Raw genomic sequence first — 17,990 nt, 5'->3', positions numbered from 1 at the left:
TAGTACAAACCTTTTCCTCAGCCGTGGCTTTGAGTGGTTATTGGCACTCACCAGGACTAGGACCTACAAGCCCGAGCTGCTGAAGTGCCTGCAGTGCTGTCTCTGAGTCCGGTTGCACCTGGCATGCTGCTGGCACCTTGCCGTTCGGTGTGCTCCAGCCCTGAGCAGCTGCAATAATTTCACGTGTGGGCTCACTCAGGAGGAAAGCCCGGTAACCTCTTGCAGTTTAGGGGTCTCTGAACACAGGCTGTAAGGGTTTCTTCCTTCCGGGTTATCTCCATCCCCAGGGATGGGAGAAGTGCAGAGTTCCCAGCAATCTGGAGGGATGTTTCAAAGCTGTCAGGTTGCACGAGCTCAGGAATTCGGCTTCCTGCAGATGGCACTGCCCTGCCACAGGCGAGGGCTGCGAAGGCTGGCCGGCCCTAATCCCAGCACAGACAGGTGTGGTTTGGCCTCCTGGGCTCTAGGACCTCCAGGTACCAGTCCTGATTTTTACACTGATGCTATGGGAGAGTCACCTCCGCTCTGTGCCTCAAGTCCTTATCCCTGGGATGGGGACTGACCTGCCTCATGTGGAGGGAGGGCCCAGGGACTAACCAGGTAGTTAACCCATGAAGTGCCTTCCATAGTCCTAGTGCTGCACCCTGCTGCTGTCACTGGACCAGGGCAGCTCTGGGCCTGTTCCCTGCTGCCCAGATCTCTCTGGGTTCAGCCACAGACAAGGCACAGCATTGGTTCCGAGGGGCTCAGGGTCTGGAATAGGGAGAGCTGCCTCCCCTTCTGCTAAGATCTCTGCCCTCCCCCCAGCTCTGGGCTTGATCTGGATCTGAGCACTGGAGCTCTGCCCTTTATTCAGTGTCAGCTGTAGAAGTCCTGGGGCTGAATCCATTTTCCATAATATAGCTGCAGAGGCCGCTCTGGATGGGTTAATTAAGACAAAGATCCATTCTACTCACGTCATCCTCTGCAAGTTTTGAAAGATTCCCTTTATTGAGTCAGGAGAGCTAGTCGGCACCTGGGCACCCCTGTGACAAACCTCAGTGCAGGAAACATTTCTTTCGGGTGAATGCGGCATGGGCAGCACATGGACCTTGCCCCATGGAGGCCCCAAGCAGGCATAGAACATTGGCAAAGTGAGCTCAGGAGTTGGAAGGAGCGGAGAAGCTGAGGCTGGGGTCGAGATGCTTGGAAATGCCATGTCACAGGGGAAAGGCCCCTTTACTTCTGGCTGCTCCAGTGAAAAGTGCACGTTGCAAACCCAAGTTTGAATAAATAAACTCTTATGAAAAAATGCCTCGTGATTCCTCAGCTCCTGGCTAGATTCCACAGACCTCAGCTCGAGGGCAGCTGTCAGGCAGGAAGGGGGACTTTGAAAACAACATACTACTGTGTTTGTGAGTGAGTCTAGTGCTTGTAACAGGAGGGACACAATATTCCAGCTACAGACTCACATAGGATTGGATTGCATAGGGAGGATTGCACCTGGAGAAACTAAATCTAATCGACTAGACTACTGCAGGCCAATGCTGTGCATCCTCTGCCGCTCAACTCTGCCAAAGCACCACACTCCCCCCAAGTCCCCATGGTCTTCCAGTTCTGGCTTCCACTCAGCTCTGCTGCTACTCCTCAGTCCAGATCCACAGTCTCCCCACGCCACTCCAGTCGAGGGCTAGCCCACCCGTGGCTCAGCTCCTACACCTCAACTCTCACCTGCATAAACTTTGGAGTTCCGGATCTACAACTATTCAGAGCAGAAACTGTAAAGAGAAGACCCAGCCACTTCCTCCCTTTCCCTAGCGTACGCTGAGCGCTTTTCCTTCCCACAGCGGTGACATTGCGTTATTTAGTCCAGGAGCATCACAGGAATTGCACGTTACCCTGAGATTCCCTAAGGTTATTCTGTACGATTCCCACATGCCCTAGAGCACTGTACAAATAAGGGACCCAATATCCCGGAAAACCTGGGAGACAAATAACATGATATTCCACAGTAAGCAGCTAGTGGACAGACCTGGGTAAAAGAGGGGGATAATAAAGACAAGAATCACTAAGACATTTGTCCTGCAAAGCATAGTGGGAATTTCACCAAAGAATCAGAGGGACAGAATTCCAGTGCTCGGAGAGAGAGAAGGAGTGGAGACAAACAGATGAAAAGTGCGATTTGCAAAACAAAACAAAACTGGAATCAGAGTGATAAAATGAAATATAATTAGTCCATCCCCACCTTCAGCAAACAGAGCCCTGTATCCGGGTCTGGGACGCATCTACTGAGGAGCTGCATGTAGGTGAGGTTCTCGTGCGTGTTGGGGTCGAAGAAGCCCTTGGTGTCGTCGCTGGGGTCAGAGAGGATCCTGTTCATCTCTTCGTCGAAGTAGCCCCGCTTGTAGGCCACCTCCACGGGGAGGCGGTGACTGTGCACGGGGTCGATGATGCCGCCGGTGGCGATCTGGTGGGCCTTCCAGCAGGCGTATGTCCTGTTGGTCTTTGACTATCAGGTCTCTCTCTCATAGGCCTGGAAAACGGGAGATCTTGCCGCCCTGATGTAGGCTTCTGACCCCTGTCGTATCCGGTCACTGATATTCATCTTCTGTCAGAGGAGCAGCTTCTCGTGAAGCCTCACGGCCCACCAGGCGGCCGGTAGACTGGCTTCATCGACTGACAGCTTTCGTCTTTCCAGCGGTGTAGTGATAAAGCCGCTGGCAAGCCTGCGCCTCCAGCGCCACCAGCGCGGGCTCGCTCCGTGCCTCAGAATCCGCCTTCCCCATGGCCTGGACAGATGCTCATCTTTCTGCCTTGGACGGGCTCCGTCTTGCGACGGCACAACGAGATTTCCTACCGGCGACTGCAGCTATGTTCTCGAGCGTATCTTCTTTACGGAATCCATTTCCTGGATCTCCTCGCAACGTCTTTGGTGCCGGGTGAGGATATCAGTCAGTCCAGTTCTGGTCAATAATGTCAGAGCTAACAGCTCTGAGACAGCTGTCACTTCCTGCTGCCTGAGGCCGCCAGAAACTCACTTTGCTGCTTCTCATCTTCTGTCTTACCTCAGACCATTATGTTGGCTAAGATTCGACCAGCTCTCCAGAGTCACCTGCCTCTGCTCGGTACTTGCATCCAGAGACCTCCCTGCTTTTCTCCTCTGAGAGTATTTGGAGAAGAAGAAGTTTCCAACCACGGAACCTTTCGCCCTTGGAACTCAGCCGACCGATACATCGACGGGTCGCGAGCCGGAGAGTCTTTTCCGCCTACTTGCCCCGTGGAGAAGGCGGCCCTGCAGCTCTCCCGGAATGTTCGCTCCTCTCGGCAGCGAGCCTTCCACAGCCTCCGGGCTGTTTGCCGCTCTTTCCTAACGTCTCGCGTTGATGATGTGGGATGACGGGTTATCATTTCTGAATGGTTAGCGTCCTGCTTTGTGCTCTTAGAAGCTCTTGTCTTTTTCTCTTACCGGGACGGTACTTGGGAGAAGAGCAGGTCCCACACAGAGACGTGCTTTTCGCCCTGCCGAACTCGCCCCCCAGCCCGTCGACTGTCGTAGTCTTCAAGGCCTCCCCGCTTTCTCGTCTCTCTGCGAACGGCGGCAGCTCCTTCGTGCGTTCTGTGACGTTGCCCGTTAAAGCGGTAGCGTCGGACTATTCGCTAACGTGCCCGGGCTCTCTGCTTGCTCTATTTGCTCAGGCTCGCCGTTGATGAGGTGTGACGGATGGGTCGTCATTATTCACTGAATGCCAGTTAGCGTCCCCGCTTTGCTACATTCTAGAAACTCCTGCCCCTTTTTGGGTCAGGGACGTATCTGAGTAAGAGAAGCTCTCCACACGGTCACGTTCTGCCCCTGGAAGAAGTCCCACGCTGACGGTGGCAGGGGCAGACTGTAGGAGATTCGTGTTTTTTCATCTAGCTGGAAGAGCACGGAGCCTTTGTGGCATCAGCTGAAGCATCAGGAGCCCGTGTCTGGGTCGGGGACGCATCTGCTGAGGAGCTGCATGTAGGTGAGGTTCTCGTGCGTGTTGGGGTCGAAGAAGCCCCTTGGGTGTCGTCGCTGGGTCAGAGAGGATCCGGTTCATCTCTTCGTCGAAGTAGCCCCGCTTGTTAGGCCACCTCCACGGGAGGCGGTGACTGTGCACGGGTCGATGATGCCGCCGTGGCGATCTGGGCCTCCAGCAGGCGGATGCCGTGGTCTTTGACTATCAGGTCCCTCTTCATGGCCTGGAAGAGGGAGATCTTGCCGCCGTGTAGGGGTCAGTGTATCCGTCACTGCTCTCTCTGCAGAGAGCAGCTTCTCGGAAGCTCACGGCCACCAGGCCGGCGGAGACGGCTCATCGACGACAGCTTCTCGTTCTTCACGGGTCAGTGATAAAGCCGCTGGCAGCCTGCGCCTCCAGCAGCACCAGCGCGTGCCCGGCCTCAGATCCCCTCCCCATGGCCTGGTAGATGCTCATCTTCTCTGCCTTGGACGGGTCCGTCTTGGACGGCACAAGGACTCCGGCGATGCAGCTAGTTCCTTGAGGTATCTCTTTACGGAATCCATTTCGTGATCTCCTCCACCGTCTTGGTGCCCTGGGTGAGTCAGTCAGCGTGTTCTGGTCAATAATGTCAGAGCTGAACAGCTCTGAGGCAGTCACCTGCCTCCTGAGGCCGAGAACTTCACTTTGCGCTTCTCTCTTCTGTCTCCCTCAACCATGGTGGTGAGGATTCTGACCAGCTCCTCCAGAGTCACCGTCCCTGCTCGGTACTGCTCCAGGAGCTCCTGCCTTTTCTCCTCTGAGAGTATTTGAGAAGAGAAGTTCCACACGGAGACCTTTCGCCCTTGGACTCGCCGACCGATACATCGACGGTCGCGAGCCGGAGAGTCTTTTCCGCCTCTTGGCCCCGTGGAGAAGGGCCCTGGCAGCTCTCCCGGATGTTCGCTCCTCTCGGCAGGAGCCTTCCACGCCTCCGGGCTGTTTGCCGCTCTTTTCCTCTGTCTCGGTGATGATGGTGGTGATGACGGTTATCATTTCTTGAATGGTAGCGTCCCTGCTTTGTGCTTCTTTAGAAGCTCTTGTCTTTTCTCTTCCGGGACGTACTTGGAGAGAGCAGGTCCCCACAGAGACCTTTCGCCCTCCGAAACTCGCCCCCGGCCCGTCGACTGTCGTAGTCTTCAAGGCCTCCTCCTGTTCTCGTCTCTCTGCGAACGGGCAGCCTCGGCGTTCTGTGACGTTGCCCGTTGCGTGCTCGGACTTTTCGCGTGCCCGGGCTCTCTGCTGCTCTTTTGCTCGGCCTCGGTGAATGAGGTGGTGACGATGGTCGTCATTTCCTGAATGGTTAGCGTCCCGCTTTGTACTTCTTCAGAAGCTCCTGCCTCTTTTTGGTCAGGGACGTATCTGGAGAGAGAAGCTCCCACACGGTCACGTTCTGCCCCTGAAGAGTCCCACGCTGACGGTGGCAGGGCAGACTGTAAGGAGATTCGTGTTTTTTCATCTAGCTGGAAAGCACGGAGCCTTTGTGCATCAGCTGAAGCATCAGGAGCCCCGTGTCTGGGTCGGGGACGCATCCTGTGAGGAGCTGCATGTAGGTGAGGTTCTCGTGCGTGTTGGGGTCGAAGAAGCCCTTGGTGTGTCGCTGGGGTCAGAGAGGATCCGGTTCATCTCTTCGTCGAAGTAGCCCCGCTTGTAGGCCACCTCCACGGGGAGCGGTGACTGTGCACGGTCGATGATGCCGCCGGTGGCGATCTGGCCTCCAGCAGGCGGATGCCGTGGTCTTTGACTATCAGGTCTCTCTTCATGCCTGGAAGAGGAGATCTGCCGCCCGTGTAGGGGTCAGTGTATCCGGTCACTGCTCTCTCTGCAGAGAGCAGCTTCTCGTGAAGCTCACGGCCCACCCAGGCCGGCGGAGACGGCTTCATCGACGGACAGCTTCTCGTTCTCAGCGGTCAGTGATAAAGCCGCTGGCAGCCTGCGCCTCCAAGCACCAGCGCGGTGCCCGGCCTCAGAATCCCCTTCCCCATGGCCTGGTAGATGCTCATCTCTCTGCCTTGGACGGGTCCGTCTTGACGGCACAAGGATCCGGCGATGCAGCTAGTTCCTTCGAGGTAATCTCTTTTACGGAATCCCATCTTTGCTATATCTTTTTGCAGTCTGTTGTTCCTTCCTCTAGCTTTACCATTGTGTCTCTGTGTTATTATGTGCCGTTGATAGTCTGATGCAGAAGTGATTTGTTGTCTTATTCCCTGGACACCATATATCTTTTCCTGCTCTTCTCTTTTTCGTGTATAATGGTTAAAGATTCTTCAGTGATCCTTTTGTAGGATAGCTGTGGATTTCTTCTTTTGTTATTGTTTTATAATTCCTTCCTCTGTTCGTCACTGATATAGTCAGAAGAGAGGAAGTTCCCATAGAGATGGAGTATGGTCCTTGTATTTTTCCCTACCGGTACTTTGAACTATGGTTAAATAACATTGTATGTTTGTTGTTTTGCTCATCAATGTAGAAATAGGTCTTCCTTCCTTCGTTATTGAGCAGGCACAGTCCTGTGTCTGGTTCTTTGCTACATCTCTGCAGGAGCTGGGCAATAACTGAGTTTTTTCTTGCGTGTTTAGGATCCAACAATCTTTTGCTGCATGTCTGGATCAGAAAGAAGAAGAAATAGTGTCATCGTCCTAAATATCCCCGCTTGTAAGCCACCTTCCACGGGGAGGTGTGATTGTGCACAGGTCGATGATGCCGACCGTGGCGATCCTGGGCCTCCAGCAAGGCGGAATGCCCCGTGGTCTGACTATCAGGTCTCTCTGTCAGGCATGGAAGAGGGAGATTTGTTGCCCGTGTAAGGGGTCGATTGTAAATCCGGTCACTGCTCACTTCCTGCAGAGAGCAGCTTCTCGTGAAGCTCACGGCCCACCAGGCCGGCGGAGACGGCTTCATCGACGGACAGCTTCTCGTTCTTCAGCGGGTCAGTGATAAAGCCGCTGGCAGCCTGCGCCTCCAGCAGTACCAGTGCTGATTCTGGTGTTAGGAGACCCCTCTCTAGGGCATGGTAGATGCTCATCTTCTCTTTCTTGGCTGACAGCAGAACTCCAGCAATGCTGCCAGTTCCTTCCAGATACCTCTTGACAGAGTCCATTTGTGTCAGTTTATGGACCGTGAGAGTTCCTTTTTGCAGATTGTCCAGTGTTATCTTGTCAATGATCTCTGTGTTGAATAACTCTGACACAGATACATGTCCTCTGAGTCCTTTAACCTTAAGGGCTTGGGTTCTGAGTTCCATTTCCTCAATGATGGTGGTGATAACTGTGATGAGCTGTTCTACTGTCAGGGTTTCACATTTATATTGCTTCACTAGTTCTTTTCTTTTTTGTTCTGAGATGTACTGAGAGCAGAGCAGGTCCCAGAGGGACACAGTTTGGCCTTTGAACTTGCCAACTTGCATTTTAATGGGTTTTGAGCGTAAAAATTGTTTCATTGACTCATCGATATAGAAGTACGTCCCTCCATGCTTTACTATTTGGAGCATGTACAGCCCAGTCTCAGGGTCTTGCACACATCTCTCCAGGAGTTGTATGTAAGTGAGGTTCTCGTGTGTGTTGGGGTCGAAGAAGCCCTTGGTGTCATCGCTGGGGTCAGAGAGGATCCGGTTCATCTCTTCGTCGAAGTAGCCTCGCTTGTAAGCCACCTCCACAGGGAGGCGGTGACTGTGCACGGGGTCGATGATGCCGCCGGTGGCGATTTGGGCCTCCAGCAGGCGGATGCCGTGGCTCTTGAGGATCAGCCCCTGGTTCATGGCTTCGAAGAGGGAGATTAGGCCTTTTGTGCAGGGGTCAGTGTATCCGGTCACTGCTCTCTCTGCTGACAGCAGCTTCTCATAGACCTGTTGTCCAATGAGCCCAGCAGCGAGTGCCTCCTCCACTGACAGCTTCTTGTTCTTCACTGGGTCAATAACAAACCCGGTGGCAGCCTGCGCCTCCAGCAACACCAGCGCAGTGCCCGGCCTCAGCATTCCTCTCATCATAGCCTGGTAGATGCTCATCTTCTCATTGGCTGGCTGTACTAGCACTCCAGCTATGAAGTTACCCCCCTCCAGGTATCTCCGGACGGAGTCCATCTCTGTGACTTCTTTGACAGTTTTCTGTCCCTGCTTGAGTTCATCCAGGGTTTTCTTGTCTATCAGCTGAGACTGGAAGAGGTCGCTGGCAGACACCTGCTTCCGCAGGCCCTTGAATGTGAACCTCTTGCCTTGCTTCTCAGTTTCTTCAATGATTGTGGTAACGGTGGTGATGATTTCTTGCAGGGCCACAGCATTCTCCTGTTTGTATAGTTCCACCAGCTCTCTCTGCTTGCAGTCTGTGATGTACTCAGAGTTGAGAAGGTCCCAGACAGAAACTGTCTGCCCTTTGAACCGTCCTACTGCGACACAGACTGTCACAGATTTCAGCACCTCCATGGTTTGTTTGTCCACATAGAATGCTGCAGTTTGAGACAGAGGTAGTAGCCAGAGGCCTGTCCCAGCATCAGGGACACACCTGTCTTTCAGCTGCTGGTAGGTCAAGTTTTCCTTTGTGTTTGGATCAAAGAAGACTTTGGAGTTAGCAGTGGGCTGGGATAGGGCCTGATTCATTTCTTCATCATAAAAGCCATGCATGTAGGCAGCAGGAAGAGGAAGATGATGATGGTGGATGGGATCGATGATCCCTCCTGTAGCCAGTTGGGCCTCTATTAAGCGAACACCATCACTCATGGGAATGAGGCCTTTCCTGATTGCTTGACAGACTGAGATTGAGTTCCCCGTGTATGGGTCTGTGTAACCGGTCACTGCTCTCTCTGCTAGAAGCAGCTTCTCCATGAGTTCCTCACCGACAATGCCTGCTTTGACTGCCTCCTCCACACCAAGTTTCTGGTTTGTTACTGGGTCTATAACAGCTCCTGTAGCTGCTTGAGCCTCTAGCAACAACACCCCTGTCCCTGGCAGGAGGAGATTGTTTTTCATTGCTTGGTAAATGCTCATCCTCTTCTTGGAGGCCTGTATGAAAATCCCAGCAATGCTCCCTGTGCCCTGTAAGTATCTCTTTACACTCTCCATCTCGCCTACTTCTCTGGCTGTTCGTGTTCCCTGAGCCAGATCCTCGAACGTCTTCTCAGTAATGATGCCAGTATCGAGCAGCCAGACTGCAGGCACGCTGCCCCTGAGGCCTTCGAAGGTGATGTGGGTATGGGCTTTCATCTCTATTTCCTCAACAAGCTTCAGGACAAGAGTGACCAGCTGCCAGACAGACACGTCATCAGACCGGTACTTCTCCACAAAGTCATTTCTCTGCTCCTCAGTGAAGTAGCCAGAGTGGATCAGCTCCCAGAGGGAGACCCCTTTCTCCTTCACCATGGTCTCCTTGAACAGCTGCTGGATCTGCTCATCCGTGTGGACAGGCACCGCTCTCTGTGGCAAAGGCAGCAAGTGGAGGCCAGAGTTTTTGTCCTTCTGGCAGCGCGCGATGAGCTGAGCATAGGTCACAGGCTCCTTGGTGTTGGGGATGCAGTAGACCCTGGTATTGTCAGAGGCACTAGAGAGGGTTTTGCTCATGTCCTCATCCAAGAAGCCTTGTTTCTGGGCAAATTCCAGAGGGACATAGTGGCCGCGGTGGGGGTCAATGATGCCTCCTGTGGCAATTTGGGCTTCCATGAGCTGAATAGCCTGTTTTTCGGTGATGAGGCCCTTCTTCATGGCTTGGAAGAGGGAGATCTTTTCCCCGGTGAAAGGGTCTTTATAGCCCATTACGGCTCCTTCCACGTGCTGCAGTTTCTCATGGAGTTCTGGCCCGATAACCCCTTCCCTTACAGCTTCATCAACACACAGCTTCTGGTTGTTCACTGGGTCAATGATGAAACCAGTAGCAGCCTGGGCCTCGAGCAGTGGGAGAGCCACCCCTGGCATCATAATCTTCTGCTTCATGGCTTCATAGATGCTCATTCTCTGGTTTGATGGCTGGAGCACAATCCCCCCGATGCTGCCAGAGCCATAGAGGTATTTACGGACAGAGTCCATGCGCAGGACATTCTCCGGGCTCACAGCTCCCTCCAGCACCCTCTCAAACAGGGCCTTGTCTATGATGCCAGTTTCTAGCAGGTGATAGGCCGTGACGCTGCCTCTCATGGCTGGGAATTTGATGTGGGCCCATTTTTTCATCTCTTCCTCCAACATGAGTCTGATCTGCTCCAGGGTGAGCTTCCGCAGCTGGTAGTGATTAAATATCTCCCGCCGCTTTCCCTCACTGAAATATTCAGAGTTCAACAGGTCCCAAACAGAGACCCTTTCTCCTCGGAACCTCCCGTACTTCACGAGGAGCCAGGTGCTCCTGAAGGCTTCTTTGGTGGCGTCATCGATGAACTGGCGCTTCTTGCTGTTCAGAGGCAGGAGGCAGAGTCCGGTGGAGGGCTCTGTGATGCACTTCTCCTTCAGCTGCAAGTACGTGAGGTTCTCGTGCGTGTTGGGGTCGAAGAAGCCCTTGGTGTCATCGCTGGGGTCAGAGAGGATCAGGTTCATCTTCTTGTCGAAGTAGCCCCGCTTGTAAGCCACCTCCACAGGGATTCGATGGCTGTGAACGGGGTCGATGATGCCGCCGGTGGCGATCTGGGCCTCCAGCAGGCGGATGCCGTGGTCTTTGACTATCAGGTCTCTCTTCATGGCCTGGAAGAGGGAGATCTTGTTGCCCGTGTAGGGGTCTTTGTAGCCAGTGACTGCTTTCTCTGCTGCCAGCAGCTTGTTGTAAATATCTGGGCCGATGATGTTGGCTCGTAGAGCCTCCTCCACAGAATATTTCTTGTTAGCAGCTGGGTCGATGATGAATCCAGTGGCAGCCTGTGCCTCGAGGAGGATGAGAGACGTCCCTGGCATTAGAAGGCCTTTCCTCTTTGCCTGGTAGATGCTGATTTTCTCCTGGGAATCGGGCAGCAGCAGCCCACTGATACTGCCTGTCCCTTCCAGGTACTTCCTGACTGTGTCCATGCCAACAACTTCTCTGGCTGATGTCTCCCCTTGGGTCAGCTTCTCAAACAAATCCCTGTTGATGATTTCAGCACTCAGGAGCTGGCTAGGGGTCACCTTGTGCCTCAGGCCTTCAAAGGTGATATTGGCAGTGGAAGCCATTTGCTGAACAGCAGTGCTGACGGTCTTAGCCAGTTCCTGCATGGAGAGAGTCGCGGTGCGGCACTGCTGGGTAAGTGTGGCCCTTTGCGCACTTGTGAAGTAGTCGGAGAAGAGGAGTTTCCAGAGCGACACCGACTTCCCCTTGAATTTGCCACAGGCCACAGGTACTGTTGTGTTTTCCAAAGCCATTCGGGTCCTGTGGTCAATGAAGGACTGCACACCCCGAGACTCTTCCCCATCATCTCCGAAGAGTGGCAGCAGGCGGAGACCAGTGTCTGGGTCAGTGACGCATCTCTCCAATAACTCTGCGTACATCAGGGTCTCCTTTGTGTTGGGGTCGAAGAACCCTTTGATGTCATGGGTGGGATGGAAGAGGAGCCGCTTCATGTCTTCATCAAGGTAGCCCCGTTGGCAGGCCATCTCCACTGGGACACGGTGATTGTGGACTGGATCGATGAGGCCACCAGTGGCCAGCTGGGCCTCCAGTAGGTAAGTCCCCTGGTCCCTGGCAACGAGCCCCTTACTCATGGCTTGAAACAGAGAAAGCAGCTCCCCAGTGCAGGGGTCTCGGTACCCAGTGGCGGCTCTCTCAGCGGATGACAGCTTCTCATAGAGCTCCGGCCCAACCACACCAACCTTGACAGCATCATCAACGGAGAGTCTCTGGGTCTTGGTGGGCTCGGTCAGGCAGGCGGTGGCAGCCTGGGCCTGCAGGAGGGCCAGTGCTGTGCCTGGCATGAGGAGGTGCTCTGTCAGCGCCTGGTACAGACTCTTCCTCTCACCGGTAGGCAGTACAGCAACACCTGCAATGCTTCCTGTGCCCTCCAGGTACTGCTGAACCTGGTCCATCTCTGCTACCTCCTGGACGGAGACCTGGCCTTCCTGGAGGGCCCTGAACGTGTCCATGTCGATGATGCTGGAGCTGAGCAGCTCACTGCTGCTCACTGTCCCTCTCAGCCCCGGGAAGGTGATTTTCAGAGGCAGGAGGAGGAGCCCTGTGGTCGGATCGATGATGCACCGTTTCTTAAGCTCCCGATAGGTGACCCTCTCGCTGGTGTTTGGGTCAAGAAACCCTCTGGCAGCAGCAGAGCTGGGGTCAGAGAGGAGCTGGCTCATCTCGTCACCAAAGTGTTCCTGCTCGTAGGTAACCTCCATGGGGATGCGGTGGCTGGTGGCTGGATCCACAAGGCCGCCTGTGGCGATCTGGACCTCCAGCAGACGGGCACCCTGCTCCCGCCCGAGCAGCTCTTTTTGGATGGCTTGATAGAGCGAGATCTTCTCATCCGTGTAGGGGTCTGTGAAGCCAGCTGCTGCTCTCTCTGCAGACAGCAGCTTTTCTTTCAGCTCCAGGCCTACCAGTCCGAGTCTCACAGCCTCTGCCACGGAGAGCCGCTTGTTCCCCACCGGGTCAATGAGGAAGCCTGTGGCTGCCTGAGCCTCCAGAAGAGCAAGTGCTGGCTCAGACATCAGGAAGTGCTCTCTGGTGGCATCATAAAAACTCATTGTCTTCTTGGAAGCCTCCACATACACCCCAGCAATGGTCCCACTCCCCAGCTGGGGCTCTCTGACACTGTGTGGCTCCACACCCGTCTGTCCCTGCTTGCCAGGCTGCATGACCTGATGGAAGTGACTTCCTCCTGGGATGTCTTCTGGGTGAGCTGTGGGGGTGGCATGTCCATTCACTGCCTGCTTGTGCGCCATGCCTGCTGCCCTACTGTGCTCTGCTCTGCTCCGGTGGGGCCTTGCTCTCCTCCTGGGGCAGCGCCTGCGTCTCTGCAGAGAGAAAAGAGGCTCCATGAGATATGGTACATGTGGACAAGAGAAGCATCTCTGCAGACACAATGCCAGGAACTGGACTACAGGCAGTGAGTGGAGCCAGTGCAGCCCCCTTGGCTGGGGGCATCCAGGCAACAGTGAGACTGAGGTGAGAAATGCCAGAGGCAAGACTCCCCCTGCCCCCTCCTGTGGGTTGGATTAGCAGCAGAAGGCCTCTAAACATGGGGGGCCACCCCTTTTCTTCAAGCCTCGCTCCTTCCCCTGATGCCACGCCCCCTCCCCTGAGGCCCTTCCCTTGGGCCACCCCTTCCCCCTGAGCCCCCACCCTCACACGGCACATGCTGGCCCAGTGCACTGACATGTGCCTGCCGTGCGAGGAGCCTGTTAGGAGGGTCCGTGCGACAAGGCCATTGCCTGTGTGGAGGCACTCATTCCACGCAAGCCCTGCTCCTGTGTAGCCACCAGCATGGCCAGAGAAGTGACACGGAGCGGCCCAGATGTGTCAGAGATGAGCGGGAAGGGGCTCACTGACCCCCTTTGCCCTGTACAAGCAGCAGCCTCAGGCTGAGATTCCAACCATCTCTCCCTGATGGGAGGGTGGGGATGGAGGGTGGGGATGGAGAGGGTGGGGATGGAGCAGCACCGGAGGGAAGCCAACTGGAAACCCCCTAGAGCGGGGAGTGCTGGAGGCTGTGTGATTTGATGTGTCTGGGGGAGGGTTCTGGGTGAGAAAATGGGCCAGGACGGTTTCCCATGAGTGTGCAGAATCAGGGCAGGCCGGATGCTGGCGGATCAGTGACATTCCAGCCTGGGCTGTTGTCACGGAGTGTGGGGGAGTCCAGTCCTGCACCCGTCTTCCTGGGACCCACAGTGACTCTCAGCCAGCCAGTAAAACAGAAGGTTTATTGGACAACTGGAATGCAGGTTACAGCAGAGCTTGGAGGCACAACCAGGACCCCTCAATCAAGTCCTTCTGGGGTTCAGGAAGCTTAGTGCCCAGCTTGGGATTCCCTGAATTCCAACCACTCAGCCCAAAACTGAAACTGAGCTAACCCACTCCAGCCGGCCCCTTCCTTTGTCCAGCTTCCCGGGCAAAGGTGCTGACACCCCTCCCCCCCACCTGGCTCAGGTTACAGGCTCAGATCCTGTCCCTCACCTAAAGACATCCCCAGCTCTCCCATCCCCCACGCAGACAGCCCCTACTCCATCACAGCTGTACCTGCAGGTTCAGGTTGCTGCACTAGGGATTTGCGCTCTCCCAGTTGGCCCTGGGGCAGGAGCCAGTGCCGAGTCTGGGGGATTTGCAGCTGAGCAGCAGCCGGGCCAGGGTTAGTGTGGCGCTGTGTACGGAGCTGGGCTTTGAAAGGGGGCATCCCTGGGAGGCTGGCGTCCTGGCCAGTGTCCTGGGGACAGCGCTGGGGCAGCAGAAGCAGCTTCTCCCAGCAGCAGCCCCTGCTGCCTCTCCTCTGTGCCCAGCAGCACCAGCTCCAGCTGTGCCTCCCTGCAGCTGCTGCTCAGTGGACGAGGGGCGAGCAGCGGGAGCTGGTGCTGCAGGGGGACGGGCAGCCTGCGAGATGGGGTCCAGTCACTAAGCTGGGGGTCTGAACGAGCTCTCCTCTGCCATCTAGTGATGAATTGCGGGAAGAAACCTCAGGAACCCCAATATTTGCATGGGTGCCCTACCGTGGCGAGGTGACCAGCAGCGCAAAGTGCCTGGTTTGGGTTTAAGCTTCCCTTTAGCCCAGGAGCAATGCAGTTATTTTCCTGAGTGGGTGAGTATGGGCAGCAGAACTGCACTGAATGGGCCCCCAAGTGGGGGGACACCCGGATGAACCGCACACACTAAGCGGGAAGTGATGCCGAAGCCGAGGGACAGACAGAGCGGTTGGGTCGGTTCCTGGCTGGGGCCATGCCCGCTGACCAGCACCACCTGAGAATCCTGGTGCTTTCTCGGATGGCCAGAGCTGGACCCACCGATCAGCTGGCCGAGGCATAGGATGGAGAGGTGACCCGAGACCTAGGCTGGGGGACAGACAAGGTAGACAAGGTGATGGACAGCCAGCCCGTGGCATCGCAGTTAGACGCAGCAGTGACGGCGCAGCAGCAGTGCTGGGGGCAGAGACTGCAGCCACAGTGGAGGCACCGCTCAGCCACCAGCCCCCTCAGGAGAATGAGGTGACCTCCGGGACCACCTCCCCCACCTCCTGGATCCTGGGACTTCAGCCAACCAATGCTGTGTGGCTGCCGCAGTGGGAAAGGGGAGTGGTGTGTCGAAGGAACATTTGGCTGTTGGGCTGTCACCCAGCAGGGTGAGAAACTGAGGCAAAAGACACTGCCTGTGACACCAGGGGGCGGGCGTTATGGGGTTTCCGTACTTTGGCATTGTTGGTGTTTGCAGAAATGAATGCCGGGTTCCCTCTCCTTTTAGTAACAGTTCCTCTGTTACCCGCAGACCCAGCGCTGCCTCTGAGGGACACACAGGGCTTGGTTGCTAGGTCTCCGGCTCGGGGCTTGAGCCAGTTCTGTTCTGTAATGTTAAGTGGACCCCAGATATTGAACCCAGAGCACAATACTGCCAACACCACCTGGCGGATGGGCTACACATGCAGGCAGAGAAACGCAGATGCCCTGTGGGGTGGGGGCGGAAGGGGTGGAGGCTCTGAAAGAGCAGGGCAAGGTCGGCGCACACGTTCATGGGGACAGAGTCAGGGCAGCCCCTTGCCAGCCCGGGCAGGGGTTTATCTGGGTGTAAGGGGACTGTTGCCCCCTTACTAACATTCAGTGGGGGTGTTTGGTTGCTAGCTCCCAGCACTAAAAGGGGGAGGGTCGATGGGAAATCAGGACCCTGAGACTGACAGTCCCCAGGAACAGTGGGGAGAGGCCAATGCTCCAGCTCAGCCTGATTGACAGGATGGGCAGGCTAATGAGGGAGACAGGAGGCCAGGCGGGGGGGTCCCATCCTCTGTGTGAGCTGGAATTACCTGGGTCAGACAGGGTGGGGCTGAGCTAAGGAGAGAGCAGGGGCCCAAGCTGAGTTGGGAGCAGAGCCGGGCCAGAGAAACAGGTCAGGCAGCAGGTCAGAGTTGGGAGCAAAGTCACAGAAGCAGCCCAGGGACAGCAGATCCTGTGCTGGGAGCAGAGCTGCAGCCACAGAGCCAGAGACACAGCCCAGGGAGAGCAGATCCTGTGCTGGGAGCAGAGCTGGGCCAGCCAGAGACACGGCCCAGGGAGAGCAGATCCTGTGCTGGGAGCAGAGCTGGGCCAGCCAGAGACACGGCCCAGGGAGAGCCAATCCTGTGCTGGGAGCAGAGCTGGGAGCAGAGCCAGAGGCACAGCCCAGGCAGAGCAGATCCTGTGCTAGGAACAGAGCTGCAGCCACAGAGCCAGAGACACAGCCCAGGGGGAGCAGATCCTGTGCTGGGAGCAGAGCCAGGGGCAGCCCAGGGAAAGCAGATCCTGTGCTGGAAGCAGAGCCAGAGAAGCAGCCCAGGGAGAGCAGATCCTGTGCTGGGAACAGAGCTGCAACCATAGAGCCAGAGACACAGCCCAGGGGGAGCAGATCCTGTGCAGGGAGCAGAGCTGCAGCCATAGAGCTCCAGGTGTGGTGAGCAACTGGGGCCAGCCAAGGGGGACCCTGGGCAAAGGCCCCAGTGCAGAAAGACACCCTCAGCCAAGGGTCCTTGCAGGCCAGGCTGGGAGGGGGTTCTTAATCTGTCGGGGGCTGATGCTGGGAAGAAGGGTCCCACCACCCAAAGCCCGGAGGTGTGTAGCCACCACCATTGCAAGTGTCCAACCCGCAGCGTCCTGCAGCACAGCCAGGGCCTGAGCAGACCTGGGACCTATGAGGAACAGACTGTGAAGTGCCCTGATGTCCAGAGACACTGTTTGTGATTGTCCCTGCCACAGAGTGGGGTGATGTGTTTCCTTCAACCTTTCCCATGTTTCTTTATTCCTTTTTAAACTAATTGTTAATTAAATAAACTATATTGCTTTAAATTGTATGAAATGATCAGTGGATCAGGGAGGTGCCCCGTGCAGAGATAGCACCCCGGAGTGGGGACCCCCTAGCCCCTGTCCTAGGTGACCACAGCAGGGTTGGGGATTGAGCCCCCCAGGAATCCTGTGCCCAGCCTTGCTGGGGTTACGAGGACTCTGCCAGACAGGAGAGTGGCAGGGGAGCCCTCCAGCGCAGGGAGGCCTCTGGGTGGAGGAAGTGGGAGCAAGGACTCAGATCCTTTCGCCGGCCCACTTCACCGGGGTAGTGCAGAGCCAGGAAAGTTCCCCACAGTAGCAGGATTGTTCCCCCGCTTACATGAGCACTTCATGGGGTTGCTGTGTCCCAGCTCACCTTAGAAAGGAGAAAACCTGAAATTCACCCAACTGCAGCCAGGAGTCTCCAGCCGCCCCGACCATCCTGCGCGGCCCCCAGCCACTTGGCCCGACTCCCAGGCCCCTGCCTCCTTGGGAGAATTGTTTCACTCAGGCCCTCCCCCAGCCCCCCCCCCCCCCCGAGACTACCCTCACGGGGGCGGGGGCAGGAGGCAGGGAGCTGTCTGGCCCGGTGTCTGGGGAGCATTGTGAGGGCCAGGTGCTGCACTCAGGTCACGACAGCCCCTGCCCAGAGAGCTGCAGGCTCAGCACAGGCTGAGAGATGGGTTTCAGCTCCCCTCCCCTCTGACTGCTTCCACCCATTTGTGGGCTGCTGTTTGCCAAACGTTCGCAGGGGTGGGGGGTGCGCAATCCAGGTCTCTCCCAGCCCCACACTGTCTGCGCCACAAGGAGCAAAACTGTGTGCACAGAGGCCTGGAATTTCAGGAGTGGCGGGGAGAGGCTCAGCACGCCCAGCAAGAGGATCCACCCCGCTCCTGGCAAGACACGCAGGGAACCCAGCGATGCCCCTCCCCCTGCGCAGGGAAGTCCGGCAATCCCCACATCGCCAGCCCTCCCCGGCGCAGGGAAACCAGCAATCTCACCCTGCAAGGGAACCTGGCCTGAATCAACCCCCCCCCCCACCTGCCCACACACAACACAGGGAACCTAGGTGATCTGCCCCCACACAGGGAGACGCCGAGCCCCTAGTTCCCTACAGGTGGTGAGCCGAACTCCCC

The 17,990-nt window shown here is 56.3% G+C and overlaps 1 protein-coding gene and 1 pseudogene across 1 annotated transcript; both read right to left on the bottom strand.

Moving 5' to 3' along the window:
• Positions 1-2,209: 2,209 nt before the first annotated feature.
• Positions 2,210-5,290, bottom strand: LOC116816972 (epiplakin-like; annotated as a pseudogene).
• Positions 5,291-5,457: 167 nt separating this feature from the next.
• Positions 5,458-12,807, bottom strand: EPPK1 (epiplakin 1). The gene is given in 9 exon segments (XM_075063411.1): positions 5,458-5,594; positions 5,597-5,713; positions 5,716-5,857; positions 5,859-5,907; positions 5,909-5,944; positions 5,946-6,174; positions 6,641-6,731; positions 6,734-6,835; positions 6,838-12,807. Coding segments are annotated over 9 exon segments (6,873 nt in total).
• Between the last annotated feature and the right edge of the window lie 5,183 nt (positions 12,808-17,990).

Source organism: Chelonoidis abingdonii, chromosome 2, assembly GCF_003597395.2.
Source record: "Chelonoidis abingdonii isolate Lonesome George chromosome 2, CheloAbing_2.0, whole genome shotgun sequence".
Taxonomy (NCBI): domain Eukaryota; kingdom Metazoa; phylum Chordata; order Testudines; family Testudinidae; genus Chelonoidis; species Chelonoidis abingdonii.
This window is presented reverse-complemented; position numbering and strand designations above follow the sequence as displayed.